This window comes from Dermacentor silvarum, chromosome 1, assembly GCF_013339745.2.
Source record: "Dermacentor silvarum isolate Dsil-2018 chromosome 1, BIME_Dsil_1.4, whole genome shotgun sequence".
Classification (NCBI taxonomy): domain Eukaryota; kingdom Metazoa; phylum Arthropoda; class Arachnida; order Ixodida; family Ixodidae; genus Dermacentor; species Dermacentor silvarum.
The window spans coordinates 103530924-103547088 of NC_051154.1; the positions used below are offsets into that span (position 1 = coordinate 103530924).

General features: G+C 43.3%; 1 protein-coding gene across 1 annotated transcript in view; it reads right to left on the bottom strand.

Moving 5' to 3' along the window:
* Nucleotides 1-16165, bottom strand: part of LOC119434059 (rap1 GTPase-GDP dissociation stimulator 1-like) — an 86117-nt gene that overhangs the window by 46911 nt on the left and 23041 nt on the right. Inside the window, exon 10 of the mRNA XM_049671744.1 lies at nucleotides 14529-14660. Within this exon, the coding sequence (XP_049527701.1) occupies nucleotides 14529-14660 (132 nt within the window). The remainder of the gene's footprint in view (nucleotides 1-14528; nucleotides 14661-16165) is intronic.

The following is a 16165-nucleotide window of genomic DNA, read 5'->3' on the forward strand; positions in this document are numbered from 1 at the left end:
GAAGCACTCATCCTTGGAATGTCACACCAGGTACTGGATGCGTGGACGCGTGTCGTTTTGCACAAGCGTGAGGCGTTGGCAACAAAGAGCGAGCGACACGATGGCATCGTAGCGTCGTATAGTGTCACCTAGTTTCAGGTTAGTGAAGTGAAGCGCAGAGACTTGCGCAGTAACCAAAGAGTGGTGCTGCCAGCGCGTTGAAAAAAAAAAAATGCTTTTTTTTTTCCTTCGCCAGCATCAACTGGAAAAGGAAGAGTACCGGCTTGGCGGGCTAGGCCAGCTGCAGCAAGCGGCGGGATCAGGTTTGAACGAAGGGAGGGGGAAAGGTCACGCCCGCGGCGGCAAGATAGGGATGCAGGCCCGCCTCGCGCACGCTCGCACGCACATCATGTGCGCTCACTCTCGCCTCGCAGTCGCCGTGAATTCGAGCACGCCAAGCGCAACGCCGCTGCTTCCCATTCCGTCGCGGCAGAGAAGGTGCTTCCGGTTGCTGCTCGTGCAAAAATGACAAAATTTGGGGCAAAATCTCTAGGTTGTCGGTGGGGAAAATTCTTTATTTCGAGGGAGGTCTCCCGCTGCCACTTCATTACGTAGAAGTTTCAAATACATGTGCTTCTATGGAGTAACAGCGGAGAATAGAAAAACTTAGTTATATCCAGGAATTCGTTATATGGAGGTTCGTTATACACATGTTTAACTGTAGATGGACTAAAGATATGGCCCATAAGATCAATTCTGGACATTATTTTGCCCTACATCACTCAGATCATCAATCTCTGTATTGCAAATGCTGTATTTTCTTATGGAATGCAAGTTGCCCGCTGTTCTGTACTTTTCAGGAGGGGTGATAGGAACCAGTTAGGCAATTACCACCCAATGTCAATACTCCCAATATTCTGAAAGGTATTAGAAAAAGCTCTTCGCAAACGATTTACAGAATTAGAATCCACACATCATATACTCACCAAATCACAATATGGGTTTAGAAAGCACCTTTTAACAGAATTCGCACTCTTAGAGCAGAAGGAATATATACTAAAACAATCTGAACAGAACAGCATAGTCTTAGGTATCTTCATTGATTTTACAAAGGCGTTTGACCATACAAATCATCAATTAATTCTCTGGAAGCTTGAACACTACGGTTACCGCGGGCACACAGCATCGATAGTCAAATTGTATCTAGAATATCGCCGACAAGCTGTTAGTGTAAATGGCTTCATGTCACAAACTCTCCCTGTCCGCTGCGGTGTTCTGCAAAAAAGTATACTCGGTCCTTTCTTTTCAATGCTTATATCAATGACATCATCAATGTATTTCCCCTCGCAAAATGTATTATATACGCAGATGATACGAGCATATTCTTAGCTGGTGAAAATGCCAATGATCTAATAGATACAGCAAACTGCATGCTCAAACATCTTGACAAATGGACACAAAGAAATGCATTGCAAATTAATGTGAACAAAACAAAAGCAGTTATTTTTCAGGCCAAGAATAAACAAGTTACTTTGACAAAACAAATATACTTTAGATCTTGTCCCCCCCCCACTCAATATAGTACTACAGTTAAAAACCCTGAGCATTGTGTTTAACCAGCAGATGTCCTGGGGCGATGATGTGGCCCACATTCCTTCTAAGTTGTCACAAATAATTGGTCTGCTCTATCACAACCGTGAAATCTTACCGTCTTGTGTTGTTAGTTTATTACGCTTTATTTCATCCTTGCCTTGACTATTGTAGCCTTATCTGGGGAACTACAACACAGGCAAATCTGAACAAATTACCTGTATTACAAAAAAAAGCAATGCAGATTGTTAAGAAATTGCCAAGGTTTTATCACACAAGAGAAATATTTTAAGAACACAAAATTGTTCCAATAACAAAAATCTATGACTATCGCCTCAGCTGAACACTTAAACAAGAACATTTATACAAAACATATTTTATTAAAAACCTTTCAGGCCTGAAAAGGCGCGAACAAAACTACAAAACAAGAAATAAGGACATGTGAGAAATTAAAACATTTCGAAAAACATATGGTCTACAAATGTTAGAACACCGGCTTCCACGACTTCTTAATGACCTAATGAGACAGGATACAACACCCCAATGTGTCACAATTCAGGCACTCTTATTTTCTTTCCTAAACTTTTCTTAGTTATTTCTTTATGCACTTTACAGAATTATGGTGTTACTCGATGTTATTCCCATGTTTTTCTGTTAAAGTGTCTTTGCCATGTCATTGCATTGTGTAAACTATTAGAATCCTTTATTTCTTTTGCCATGTGCGTATGGCTTTATTCTTTTTTTAAAAAACATATGTGCCAGATGCAGCCTTTATGTAACAAGTTTATATAATCATATCATAAGAAGCCAACAAACAATGATACCAAAGAGAATATAGGAAAAATTACTTGTACTGACTAATTGAATTAAAGAAATGATAAGTTAATGGAAATGAAAATGGATGAAAAACAACTGGCCGCAGGTGGCAAACGATCCCATGTCTTCACATTACGCATGTGATGCTCTTACCATTGAGCTACCGCGGCGCCGTTTTCCCATCCACTTTCTGGGGTATTTATGTTTTACAACTAGAACTAAACCTGGGAGTGTTAGCCAGCGCCACCACTCACAAACCTAGGCGGCGGATGTGGAACATCCTTTCTGCCCCAGGTGTCACGAGTACGTGATGTTTTTTTGGGTGAAGGCAACTGGTCAATAAACCCACATATGCTACCTGAAGGCATTAATGTTGCCGGTGGCACTGGCTAACACTCCCAGGGTTAGTTCTAGTTGTAAAACATAAATACCCCAGAAAGTGGATGGGAAAACGGCGCCACGGTAGCTCAATGATAAGAGCATCACATGCGTAATGCGAAGACATGGGATCGTTCCCCACCTGCGGCCAGTTGTTCTTTCATCCATTTTCATTTCCATTTATTTATCATTTCTTTAATTCAATTAGTAAGTACAAGTAATTTCCCCTGTGTTCTCCTTGGTGTCATTGTTTGTTGGCTTCTTATGGTATGATTAATAAAGATCGGGGCCCTCGGTTCCCTTTCTTCTAAGTTTATATAATGTTCTGTAGTGCAGTGTGACCGTCATCAGCAGTGTTTCTTTTCTGCGTATCTTCTTTTCACGTCACTTTGTATGCTGCTGCCAAAAAGGGCCCATTGCTCTGTCAAGCTGTTGAAAGACAGCTTTTACTTCGGTCCCCCTGCATCATCATGTATGATGTGATGGTCAAATAAACATTATTATTATTATTATTATTATTATTATTATTATTATTATTACACAATACGAGCATTTGCAGCAGCACGCGTCCGAGCATTTTTTTTTTCGGGGGCTTTCCTCCAAGATCGGGCTGCGTGTGGCCCTTCCAAAACGTTCCGCGGCTAATCTGCTAGGGCAGAGCGCATGCGCCGTCGCGCCGTGAAAAAGGCGAATTACATGCGGCTGTTTACAGATGCACCTCTCAAATCGTGCGCCGCACGACTGAGAGTGACCGCCCAAGCGGAGTGACGTCATGTTTCGCATAGACCCTTTTCTTGGCAATCCCGTTGGCACCACCATGTTTGATCACTTGGTGATGCGTCCATTACTTGCCTCAGCTGCCTCGCCTGTTTACAATGGATGTGCATGACGCCCCGGCTAGCCTCAGCAAACCTCTTTTCAACGGATATTGTAGACAGTGATTGGGTGGACAACACTAAGCTTTGGCCACAGCTTCAGAGGACATGTAAGAGCTTTTGGAGATCATAATGCCTTGTCCAAATGGCGCGAGCAGCGTATACGGTGTTGTACCAAACGCAAGGCTAGAAATCTATTCTAATCTGTCCAAACTTTCCACTTAGGAATTAAATCAGGATCAGAGTATTTTGCTCTTCGTTCTTTATTTGCCAATAGTACTTTGAAGCAGCGGCTTGTCATGTTTCTGACTCAGTAATATTCTTCGTTGTGGTCACTATCTTGTTTATTTTCTGCCTAATCGCTCGCAGGTGTGATCAGCTGCAATAGATTTGTTCTTGTTGCGCACAAGGCTTGCAATGTAGACTTGCCATGTTCTATACTTTGTAATAGCTTTTAGCAAAGATGTATTATTGCTAGTGACTCCCTTACTCTGTGGACCGTCGAGAAATGTTAAGCTTCGAAGATTCGTGTGCTATCGGTGGTCACCGTCACCCATGCTTCAGCGCATTGATTCAAGAGTGCGCCCATTGACTTTTTCTTGATACGTTGACGATAGAGTGATAGAGTGGGCGCAAGTTTGCATGTGAGTTGCGGTGGATGTGTGCAGATATAACATGCGAGAAACTTATTATGCCAGGAAGTAGCCGAGTAGTTTATTTTCAATTTACTACAGATTTTTGTACCATAGGACTGGTGGTCAGCGAACTGTGGCATGTGATCTGTGGTGTCGAAGACAGAGCAAATTCATATTGTATTACATAAATTACCTATAGCAAAGAAAGAAGCCAGTGTGACATTTTGGTTGGTTTGCTGCTTTTTTGGAAGCAGGTGAGGACATTGATGCTTCTGAACGATGAACAAGGACAGTTTTTGCTACACCATAGGTCGATATTTCTTGCACATCTGCAAGTGGCACGTAGTTTTGCGCTGGCTAAGGGCGGACAAAGAAGTAAAAAATACGCACATTGTCCGCACGAATAATTTTTCTATAGCTCAATGAGCATTGTACAGTGCTTGGCTAAGCACCACACGTGCATTAGCACCAAACGTGCGTTAAACAATGGCACGTAACAAAAGCACATTGCGCGTGCCGTTTACAGCTTCAGTTAATGGTCACTGAGAAGGTGACTGCATTTATTAGGACCGCAGTGTTAGTTACAATAAGTCATGTAGCTGCACTTCTTTTCCGCTCTCTGTACCGATTTAGTATATTTAGTTTCAGTAACAAGTTGACCTAATGATCGAATTCGTAACGTCATCAGAAATGTTGATTGCTCAGAGCCCTTGAAGCAACTTTTCGACCGCGGAAACCAACTGGCATAGCCGACTTCACAAGTGCAAGTATCTCTGCCGTGGTGGCCGTAGTTACCAGCACATACTCATCGTCTACCCACTTCTCGCACACAACGCCACTCCTAAGTCGCAAACATCTTTTAGTAGGGAGTGCTGATTAAAGAAGCAGTTATTCGAACAATCACGCAAACTATTGAGCACCTGTCGTCACCTTACTTATATGCGTCCTTCCATCGACACGGCATCCCACATCACGTCCGGGTCACCAGATGTGGGATGCTGTGTCGATGGAAGGACGCATCCCAACATGAAACATAACGACTGTTTATTAGCGTAGTAGCAGCGGCGGGGCAAGCATACCGCCGCTGCGCTCGAACGGTTAGCAAAGGAAGAATCTTTCGAGCTTGGCAGCTTGGGTTTATATCCACCGTCGGTGATGTAAGCCTCCGGTGACACTGCGGTGGCGCTGTCCGTTATTGGAGGCGTGGTGCAGCATGCAGCCGTGTCAGGCCGGGCTAGCAAGTGGCGAAGCGGAGGCTGCGCCGGTTTGTGCGCAGTGTGTCGCCACAAACTGTTTCATGCAGAACCGGTAACCATTGTTATGTTTTTTGGTTCAGGTTCAGTTTGATTTCAGGCATTTTTTTAAATATTGGTTTGGGTACAGTTTTTGGTTCGAGTTCGGTTCAAGACCCTATTATGAACCACTATGCACCATTGACTATTATATACACTATGCACCACTCACTATTATACATTATGCACCATGTAATTTAACTATTTAACTTTCATCTGCCCACAACTTGAATATGCCTCACCTGTTTGGTCCCCTTCCGCTCATTATCAAATTAACATGCTTGAAGCAGTTCAGAACAGAGCCGCCCGTTACATTTCAAGGAACTATGACAATCATTCAAGTGTGACTCAACTTAAACTTAATCATTCCCTTCAATCAATGGCTATCCGCCGTCAAATGTCTCTCCTATGCCTGTTTCACAAATACGTCTACAGCAATAAAATAGCCTCGTTACACCTTGCTACACAATCACCTCAGCTTCACACGCATCTTTGGCAATACGAACGCTTTTAACACATCCGCACTTCCACAAGCCATCCACATGTGGAATGATCTTCCCGATGATATCGCCTGTGATAATAACCTTAACACATTTCGCCACAAGCTTGAGGTACATATTTTTTGTAAAATAGTGCTGTAACATGGTCTCGTTATTTAAGTTCTTTTGTTTATTTTGCGATGTGTTGCGTTTTTGTTAGTTTTTTTTTTTCTTCACTTGCACTCAACTGTTCTTTTAGTGCTTATTTCGGAAACGTATTCTGTTGTGCAGCATTTTTTTTTTCACTTGTGTTGGAAACTTGTTTTACATTTTGCAATTTACTCTGTTGCGTTGTGTTTTGATGTTCACTTGCATTGTAACCCTGTTCTATACTAGTTTGCTTGTGCTTTCATTGTATTAAGTAAACCCCCCTTACTCAATGCCCCTTGGGCCTGTAAGGTATTTTTACATAAATAAATAAATAAATAAATAAATAAATAAATAAATAAATAAATAAATAAATAAATAAATAAATAAATAAATAATGTTACACACCTCATTTCACAGTCAACTCTGTCCTTTTTCTTTTTTTTACATCTGCTTTCTTGTTGCATGTTTGTTTATGCACTTTTTTTAAAATGGGCCTCCACTGTCTAAGACGGGTGGAATGTACTACTTCTTAAGAACAATTGTGTTTATAAACTGAAGGTCTCGGATGAGTGACAACGGCTTATCTGGTTACCAAAACTCCACCCCAAAGCAAAATGAACCATTCATCCTCCATCCACAATTCGAACACACATCTTGGCACCTCATAAAGTGGCAACTTGGGTTTTTCCTGGATCATTGTAGCGTGCCAAATGAACATGCCCAAACAAACAAATTTGCAAAGAAAGGCCATGAACAGATGCAGTGTTGGTCCTGGCAGCAAGTGTGCATCATTAGACAAAATAGCAATGCGGCATGATTGGCATTCACATGTCCCACAAGATATTGCTGCCATTATTTTTATCATCAAGCATCAATGACTTATCCTCCACAGGGTATAAGCTGCAACAGTATATGTATAACAAAGTCTGTGTATGCCGTCTTTAAAAAAAAAAAAAAAACAGTTCATCATAGGAGTGAAAGACAAAAATAAGAGTAAAAAAAAGTCACAGGCCTGCGCGGCACACGCAGCACAGTCACAGCGTAAGCTTTTGAGCAGCGCAAGAGTAGCTCCAATTTCGGCACCACGCACAACATGGTCTTCGCGGCAAAGTGTCTTCACCTCGATTTTCACGAGAACGATCTGAACTGTCGCCCGGCGTCGACAGCGAGCTGCGGCTTGTAATGCTCTCTGCACAGCAGTCTGTTGAGCCCGATGATGCCTGGTTGTACGTAGCTCTATGATTTGCTTCTTCAGCAACGGTTCGTACCTTGCGAGGAGACGTCATAACGTGTACCAAAGAGGTACCCCGAACACATGGCGCAGATCTAACATCGGGATTGCACACCTCGTCTGAATTGCATCTCGTCTGCACCTGCGCGCGCGGTGGTTGCAGGCACTTTAACTAGATAGCACCACCATACTGGCGGAGGCTTGGGTCGTCTGCGCCTGCGCACCGCCCGTTTAAAGGGAATATTTCAGCTGCGTGATAGCAAGCGTTTGCGTGGCTCAGTGGTAAAGTATCCGACTACCACGCAGCGGGCCTGGGTTCGATCTCGGCGAAGAGCGGGCACTTTTTTTCGCATTTTCGCCGATAGCGGTTATGGCCAAACGCCGGCAGCGGCATCATCGCGAACCGAAACAGCTATTGGAATGAGCCCATAACAGCTTATGCTGTAAAATTACTTCTGGCAGTGAAAAGACAACTTTTTAATTCATAGAGACATGGCACTACAGCTGCTGACCGATTATTCGAACACAAATAATTTGGACATACCTGATTATTTGGACAGCTTCGTGGCACTGCTACTGGCCCCATAGTAAGGACAACCAAAATTTCGGACTCCTTACAGCATGCCGTTCAATAATTCGGACTCTGCCTGCACGACTACGTGCCAATTTGGCCACCGAGTTCAGCAGAAACAGCTATGTTTATGTTTTTATACATTGCCGGCATGGCCGTGATGATGATGATGATGATGTACAGGGTTTTATGGTGCAAGGGCCAGATATGGCCAAAGAGTAAAGAGGCTTAAAAATCAGTCGCTGTGTATTGCAATAAAATATATATTATTAAAATAATGGCAATGACCAGAGATGTGTGCTATGACCATAAAAATTTTGTTACGAAGGGATGATGTAGTAAAACGAGTGGGTGAAAGTAGCACTAGTGCCTTAACAGGCCTTTGAACGCAACGGCAAAGGAGGCACATGCTCTGGAAAAACGCTATCGCAGCAGCAGCTTCTGGAAAGAGGATGCGCTATGAAACTTAGGGGCTGATAACTCGCAGTATACTGACATCTCGAAGAAACCCTAGAAAAAACTTGTGGTAAAAAAAAACAAAAAACGGTTGTATACCAAGAAACAATGCCAAGTGGAGGGGAACGCATTCTTTATATGCTAAAGGAAAGTATTTTTTTCTTTCAGGTTCTAATTTCTGACACTCTATTAAGACATGAAATGAAGTACAGTCAGCGTCTCGACACATTTACTGCAGATAGGAGGTTCTTCACCAGGCAACAGGTGAGAGGTGTGTGCTATACATGTCGTGAATTTTAAGACAGCAGAAAAAGACCTCAGTTCGTCGTATTTTCGTAATGGGTGGCTGATTTCCTAACTGTGGCTTGATGACGTGGAGTTTATTAGGTGTTTCAGAGTCCCATAAGTGCTGCCAATAGCTCCTACAGCCTTTCTACAGGAAAGGCTTCAAATCTATCACAGAGACAGCTACAGAGGAGCAGTTCCCCTTTCTTGCTAGGGAAGCACCAGCTTCAGCTGCAAGCACATTGCTCTCAATACCACTGTGGCCAATTACCCAGCATATTGAGACATACTGGCCATACGTATATGCTGTGCAGAGCACTAAATCGAGCTCATTGAGCACATGATTTTTGTGTATACGGAGTGACATTAATGCTTTTAGGATGCTTAATGAGTCAGTAAATATACCGTATTTACTCGATTCTAACACGCCCCTCGATTGTAATGCACACCCGTTTTCTGTGACCAAAAAAAAAAGTCCTTTACAGTATTGCGCACCTCATGCTTTCATACAGAAATACAACTTCCTGTCATATGGAAAAACGATTTATTCCCAATGCCCTAAAGTTGCGATGAATAAAAAAAGTCGCAATTTTGCCCAAAAGGCAAAGCATCGATTGCGTTAGCAAATTAGTAGACAGCTATACGAAGTAAGGATAGTAGTTTTATCGGCTGTATAAACTTCTAAACATTCGCTTACTAACTAAATTACCGAGCACAGTGTCCCGCACGCCCAAGCAAACATGAACACATCTTGTTCGATGACCGTGGAAACTCGCTGTCAAAATGCTGGAGTGAGGAAGCGCAGGAGCAGCAGTGAGCGAATTGACCTATGGACTGCCTCTCGCTTCAACATGAACTATAATCGGCGAAAACACAGCACGCAGCGGACTCTCCGTGTCGCAGATTGCTTTCAGGATAGGGACAATGCGATCGTATCACCCAAGTGGTTCGTCGCAGAATATGTCCTGCTTCAGTCCACTGAAACCCTTCCGTGTTGCTTTGCTGGCAAAAATGCTCTCCTGTTTGCACCAGTCCCCCACGCAAGTTTCGGGTACTCTGAACGCCCATGACGCAGCCAAATTTCCGTCTGTTTCCACACACAAGATCACTTTCCTTTTAAATGCGGCATCATGAGGAACTCGGCACTTCATGCTGATAGAGCAAATGCAGCAAACGGGAAGACAGACAGTAGACTAATGCCTAAGCCCACGTACTACAGCACATGGACAGGGTGGCTAGAATTCGAAGGTGTGAGGAGCGCGAAGCGTTTCCCTTGCCCTGAAGTGTCACCTTGTGCGATCCTTCTATTAGGGCGCGGTAGGGCGCGGCGGTCAGGGGCGCGGTGAACGAGGCGTTGAGACGGCATGTGTGCGGCAGTTTCTTCGCAATTTTGTTGGCGTTCCACGTGGTTTTGCAAGTTCCCTTCTGTTAGCATGCCTCGTCAAGAATGCCGTCAACAAAAAAGAAAAGAACTGAGTGATGGTGTTGTGTGCCAGGATGCGATTCAGTCTACAAATTGTGAGCAGAAAAAGTGTCACTTTTCCGTGCGTCGGCATGCAAAGACAAATTAGCAGCTAGCGTGGGAGCGGGCTATCCCAAGGGCCAGCATGCTTTTACGGGAGAATTCAGCTATCTGTGAAAGACATTTTGATGCAAGATAAGCGATTTGAACCCATTTAAACGCATTTGTGCCTTAAGTAGTGACAGAGCTTCGTGGTGCTTTTAGAAACTCAGCAATTTATTTTAGATGAAAGCATTTGTCTTGCGAGTCATGTTTTATTTTCATATTCATTCTTCAGGTTCATCGTGCGAAAATTTTGTGCACACTGTCAAAGGTCAGAAAGTCAACATACAGTGCGATATCCCTACTATAAGAGATGATGCCGTGCCTACTATATTTCCAAACCTGCCTAAATACATCTCTAAGAGCTTGCCAAAGGAATGAAAAAAGGCGAACTGCTGTTTCAGCCAATTGGGTCCCAGTGAAGAAGTGCTGCAAAGAAAGGCCCAAGCACATCGTAGGATTGCCAATCTGACTCAATAACAACAAAGGTGGCGGATCTTGAAACAACCGGTTACGTCCCTGCCAAACACTTTATCCATAAGCTACAACTATAATCTGAGCATTGGTCACCGCAAACACTCCAGAAACAAAATGCAGCGTCTTACCATACTGCATAGCTTGTCAGTGGTCAGATACCGCCTCTTTTTTTTTCCACAAAATTGTTGTGTTAAGAGCTTAACAGAGGAGCAGCATTTTCCTGCCTGGCCTACTTCACAGTCAGCATAATATCCAGTCGGAAAAAGAACCCCAGGATCACAATTGTCATGCACTCAGAGAGCCTGTCAGTGTGTTGTGGCATTGGGAAGGCTGTCAAGTACCAGCCAATAGACCCATTTGATGGGACTAAATTATCTGGAGATGACATGTATGCTAGTGTATGCAATGACTTTGGGTCGCAAGGTATATTGTGTATTACCACGCTCCAATATGTTTCTTCGAATTAGAAATCAGATATCGCACACGCCGTGATTAGTAGAATGGTTACAGTACTGGCATGTGCTGTTTCTGCCTTTTTCTCAGGGACATCATGTACACACACATGTACAATTGACGAAGTCAATGGTAAGGTATTTTATTGCATTACAAGGATTCATTTCCTTTTAAAGGGGCTGAGCGAAGAAGAAAGTGAGAAGAAAATCAAGAGACTGAAGCCTCGTGTAGTTTAACCCTGTGAGCCCCCCAGGGTCAATTTTTTTTATTGCTGATTTAAATTCTTCGAAAGAACCTATTTCGAAAAACTATGGTCTTAATTTCTTTAAAGTGACAGTAAAGTGAGGAACAAATTGTTTGTGTTGTAAAATACACAATGTTTATTCATGAATAAGAAGATAAGCACACTGAAAAATGGTTGTGTGCCCGTCCGGAAACCGAAACAAGTGAGAAGCCTTCGTCTTATCGCCAACAAGGTGCGATAGAGCTTTTGTGGTCTCCAAAAAAGGAAACGCAAAAACGGGAGCATCGTTTGTGTACATACGCGCCTGCATGGGAACAGGTGTAATTGCGCCGCGGTGGGCAATAAATGATCGAGTAACAAGTGGTCACCCTTTGAGAGATTTGAAACCAGATAGATAGCTATCAGTTCAGCACGTGCAACAAGCGGGATCCGCCACAGGAGAAAACCGTAACTTGCCGCCGGTGCCGCGCACGCCCAGATGCGCAAGCGATAGCCGACGCGCCGGCACCGTTGCCATACAAAAAAAAAAGAAAAAAAAAAGGAGAGGCATTGGCGCAAGTAAAAAATTCCACGTGTGCCCGTCAAGTGGCAGCACATACCAAGCGAAAGAAATAACTGAAAGAATCGCGCACTCGTCGTCGCCGCCGCGCGTGCGATAGCCGACGCTCCGTTGTCATAAAAAAAAAAAAACGGAGAGGCATTGGCGCAAGTAAAAAATGCCACGTGTTTCCGTCGAGTGGCAGCACATGCCAAGTGAAAGAAATGATCGAAAGAGGCGCGCTTTTTAAATGTACAAGCGATACCGTACATGTACGCCATTGACCATTTTGAGGGTTTTCGTGGAGGTCGTACATGTACGGTATTTACCCTGAAAGGGCTAAAGCAACATCCACCAGTGACTCAATGATGATTAATTGTTGAAAATAAAGTTACACGTTAAAGCCATGAAACTAAGTGCTGTCTCAATTTCTGTACAACTTTGAGCATACTGTATCCAGGATCTCATAACCTTAGGTCCAATGCAAAGGTGACATTGTGTAAACTACAAGGTATAAATGGACATGGCCACTGCACTATCCAGCTAAATGCCACAGTAATAGCCATTACAATGTTTCACGGGTAGGGCACACTAATTTCAATGCAATGAACCAAAACAATAGTGGCAATTGAGAAGTGTTAATAGAGAAGAGGCCGTAAAGGTGACCCCCTTCCACTCTTTATAGATTATTCTCTGTAAACAGGTCGGTAAATCCACTAAAAATGAGATCATTTCATCTTCACAAAACTTCTAATAAAAATTCGATACTTTCAAAAAACCTTATCGAAGAGCTGTTGCATTATACCTGGGCTTTTTTGGCTTGCATAAGGTTAGCGCTGGTGCCGCGATGTGTGGTTGTTGAGCCTAAGAGATGTATATTGTCAAACATTGTCGTTTAATTTTCACATAATAAAAATTATTGCACCGGCGAAAAAAAGCAACGACTGACGCGAGTGCGATGCCACAGAGTAAGCAGGCACCATGAGCACACATAGCACCCACGACGGCAGCGCCACTGCAGCGGGATCACGCATCCCGGCAATCTTGGAGCGGCTGGTTTTCACACCTCCCAATTCTAGCCACCCTAACATGGAGGAAGCTACGGCAGCTAGGCTCGAAGCGCGTATGAGGCGGCAATTTTGAAATGCCGATGGCGATACGGTAACACCAGATTTAGGGTTGTACTCAATTCTAAAACGCACGCAATTTTTGGACCTGTTTTATCAAAAAAAAAAAAAGTGCATTACATACGAGTAAATATGGTAACTGCTCTTTGAAAATTTATTTTCTTTATATGTTTCACTGCAGACAATAGCACGTACACCTTAGCCATAAATATAGTTTCTGGGTGCAGGACATCGGATTCAGAAAAGAATGGGCCAACTGTGGCATAAGACATGCTAGCATGTGACTTTGATGTCTCCGTGTAAAATTACGGGACAAGAGTATTCTGACTGAAGTTCAAGAAAATGCATTCGGATGTGTACTTCCGGAGCATGCCTCGTGACCTCAATAAACGATGTGTCACATTCTACAATTTGCAATTGCCATGGCAGTAACAGCTTCGCTGGAAGCATTACACGATGCTCAAGGAGGGGAACATGGCCGTCGGCCAAGTTGTTGGTGCCTTCTCGCAACCAAACCTAGCAAAGTCGTCACTGGCTGCGCCCAAAGCATGAAACAAGTGAAGCCGCTAAGGCTGCATCTCCAGTTTGTCATGCGAGAGGCGAGAGTTCTGCGCATCCTGCATTTGCTTATTTATGTTCTAAATAGTGATATGGTCCTAAGCGACATCACTGATTTCTAATGTGAATTTATGTTGCTCAATATGGTCGCCCAGTTTCAAATGGCGCCAACTCCACCCTCAATATCTGCGCCGATCAGAGCAATGGTTAAGTGAGATGGCTGTTGCGAAGTAACTCGCAATCATTTAGCTATCAGAGCGCAGTCAACTTTTGTTATGTTACCAGGGGATGGAGATTCGCTGCATGCATTGACTGTACCTTTGTCTACCCGAAACGACAGCATGACAATGGTCGAAATACTGACTGACCAGAGGCAGTATTCTCGAGTAATCGCTTTCAGGAATATGATCATTCTCACAAGGTTTCACATGACTCGACATCGGACGCGTCAAAGTATACCATCTTCACACAGTTACAGGAACGCTGTTGGCAGATACCTTCCCGCATTTAGTGCTGAATCAAATGAAATCTTGTTAGAGTGGTTGTATATTCCCGAAAGTGATCATTCAAGAATACTGCCCAAGGTCAGAGGCAAGTGCATGTGCGCGCATCAACATGTTGGCAAGCTTTTTTTGGCCACTTGTGAAATAAAGTCACTTTTATTTCATAGAGAATCCAGTATTTCGAACACCCGATTATTCTAACTTTTTGGCAGTTCTTGTCGTGTCTGAATTATTGGTTAGCAACTATAAACCCCAATCAAATTCTAGAAGCAGTTTCAACTTCTTATTTCACAATGTGCATTGAGAAGATATAAGTGCATGGCTGACCTTTGCGGGCAAAGTTGCCTGCTGAAAGGGCTCCAGCCACACGAAGGTTGTCATCGTCCGCCTGGAGCCATGCCATGGTGGCCTTGTAGATAGGCCCACTACCATTTTGGTAGACATGCCGCATGCTAGCATCTGTCATGCAGAAAAGAAATGAGCTGTTTACAATAACAACAGCATTTATAACACATGTTAAAATCTTTATGGCAAAATTTTTCTGCCTTAAGAAAAACAATTGACTTGCACTTAAAAGTACTTGCTTGTGAGGTTGAAACATCGACATTAGATTCACACCAGTTGCTACTCAAGCACAAAATTAATGAGCTTCTTACAAGAAACTGAAACAGGTGTCTAGTGCAAAAAAATTAGAAGAAGGGGAATCAAGGGGCTAAATTTTTGTTAATTACACCATACAAAGCCAACAGTGTGGCAGGTGTGGGTTCGGCTTCTATCAGCGACAAATTGTTTTTTTTTGTCCACTTTCACTTCCCTTTACTTTCTCATTTCTACACTTCAATTAAAACAAAAAATAATTTCCCCTATGCTTCCCTTGACGTCATACAGTAGTGCAAAAGCACGCATTTAAATCTGCAATTTCCTCACTGTGCGTACTTGGGATGCAAACCATTTCCCATGTGATGGCAGCTGGTAAAACAGTTAATATTGCAGATATAACTGCAATTTATGCGCCTGAATGGGTACAGCCGTGCGAGTTTTTTGGAATGTTCAGTGTTGTCAGAAACTCAGTACTACCTGGAGCACTGTTATATAAGTGGAGGATGGTGACATGCCAGCACTTGATCATTTTTTTGGTTGGACAACTATGTAAGATATCAAAATGTGACTTTCTTTTGCTTAAAGGGTCCCTGAAATGGTTTGGACAAATTTTGTAGACACGTAAGGCACAGCTACAGTAAAACAACAGTGCCACAATTCAAAGGAATACTGAACAAAACATTTGCCGCCAAGATTTTCAGCCTAAATGAAAACTTAGATGCTGAAATTAGTTGACACAACCTTGTTTTCAGGCAGAAGCTAGCGGAAAATAATGAATTTATTGCGTTTTTAGCAAAATACTGTGTCTAGCGGCCGCACCATGAACTAGAGGAAGTGATGTTTCTGTGAAGTTATCTGTACTGGATGCCGGCGTGCGAGCCATTGCCCTCGTCTCTCCACCCTCATAGATGGCACTGACCGGCAGCGAACAACGTCTCAACTGTTCGCAAGGGTCGACTGCCTGTATCGGCGTGTGTATATTGTCAACACAACGTGCAAATTGCCGCCCTGTTTCTGTACTGTTAAGAAACTTAAACGCAAACATTTCGAAACAACTTTAGCGCCTCATTACAACAATGCCTGCTGCTGCTGCTGCTGCAAGCAGGTACACATGACGTCACAGCTGTCGGCGCGTAGCCCCGCGCTTGCCGGCATGCAGCCGCCGCGCGCTCACAATTCATAAAAAATACAGCCATTCGTAAAAAATATGTGAAATAAACACTGCGTATCTGAACAGTCGTGTCTTTCGAGTCGAATTTCAATACTTCCTGCATTTTTTTATATTTTGTTCAGTATCCCTTTAAGTGAAGTGTCTCATACTAAGAGAGCTACAGACGATCACAATTTACCCTCCTCCCTAACCA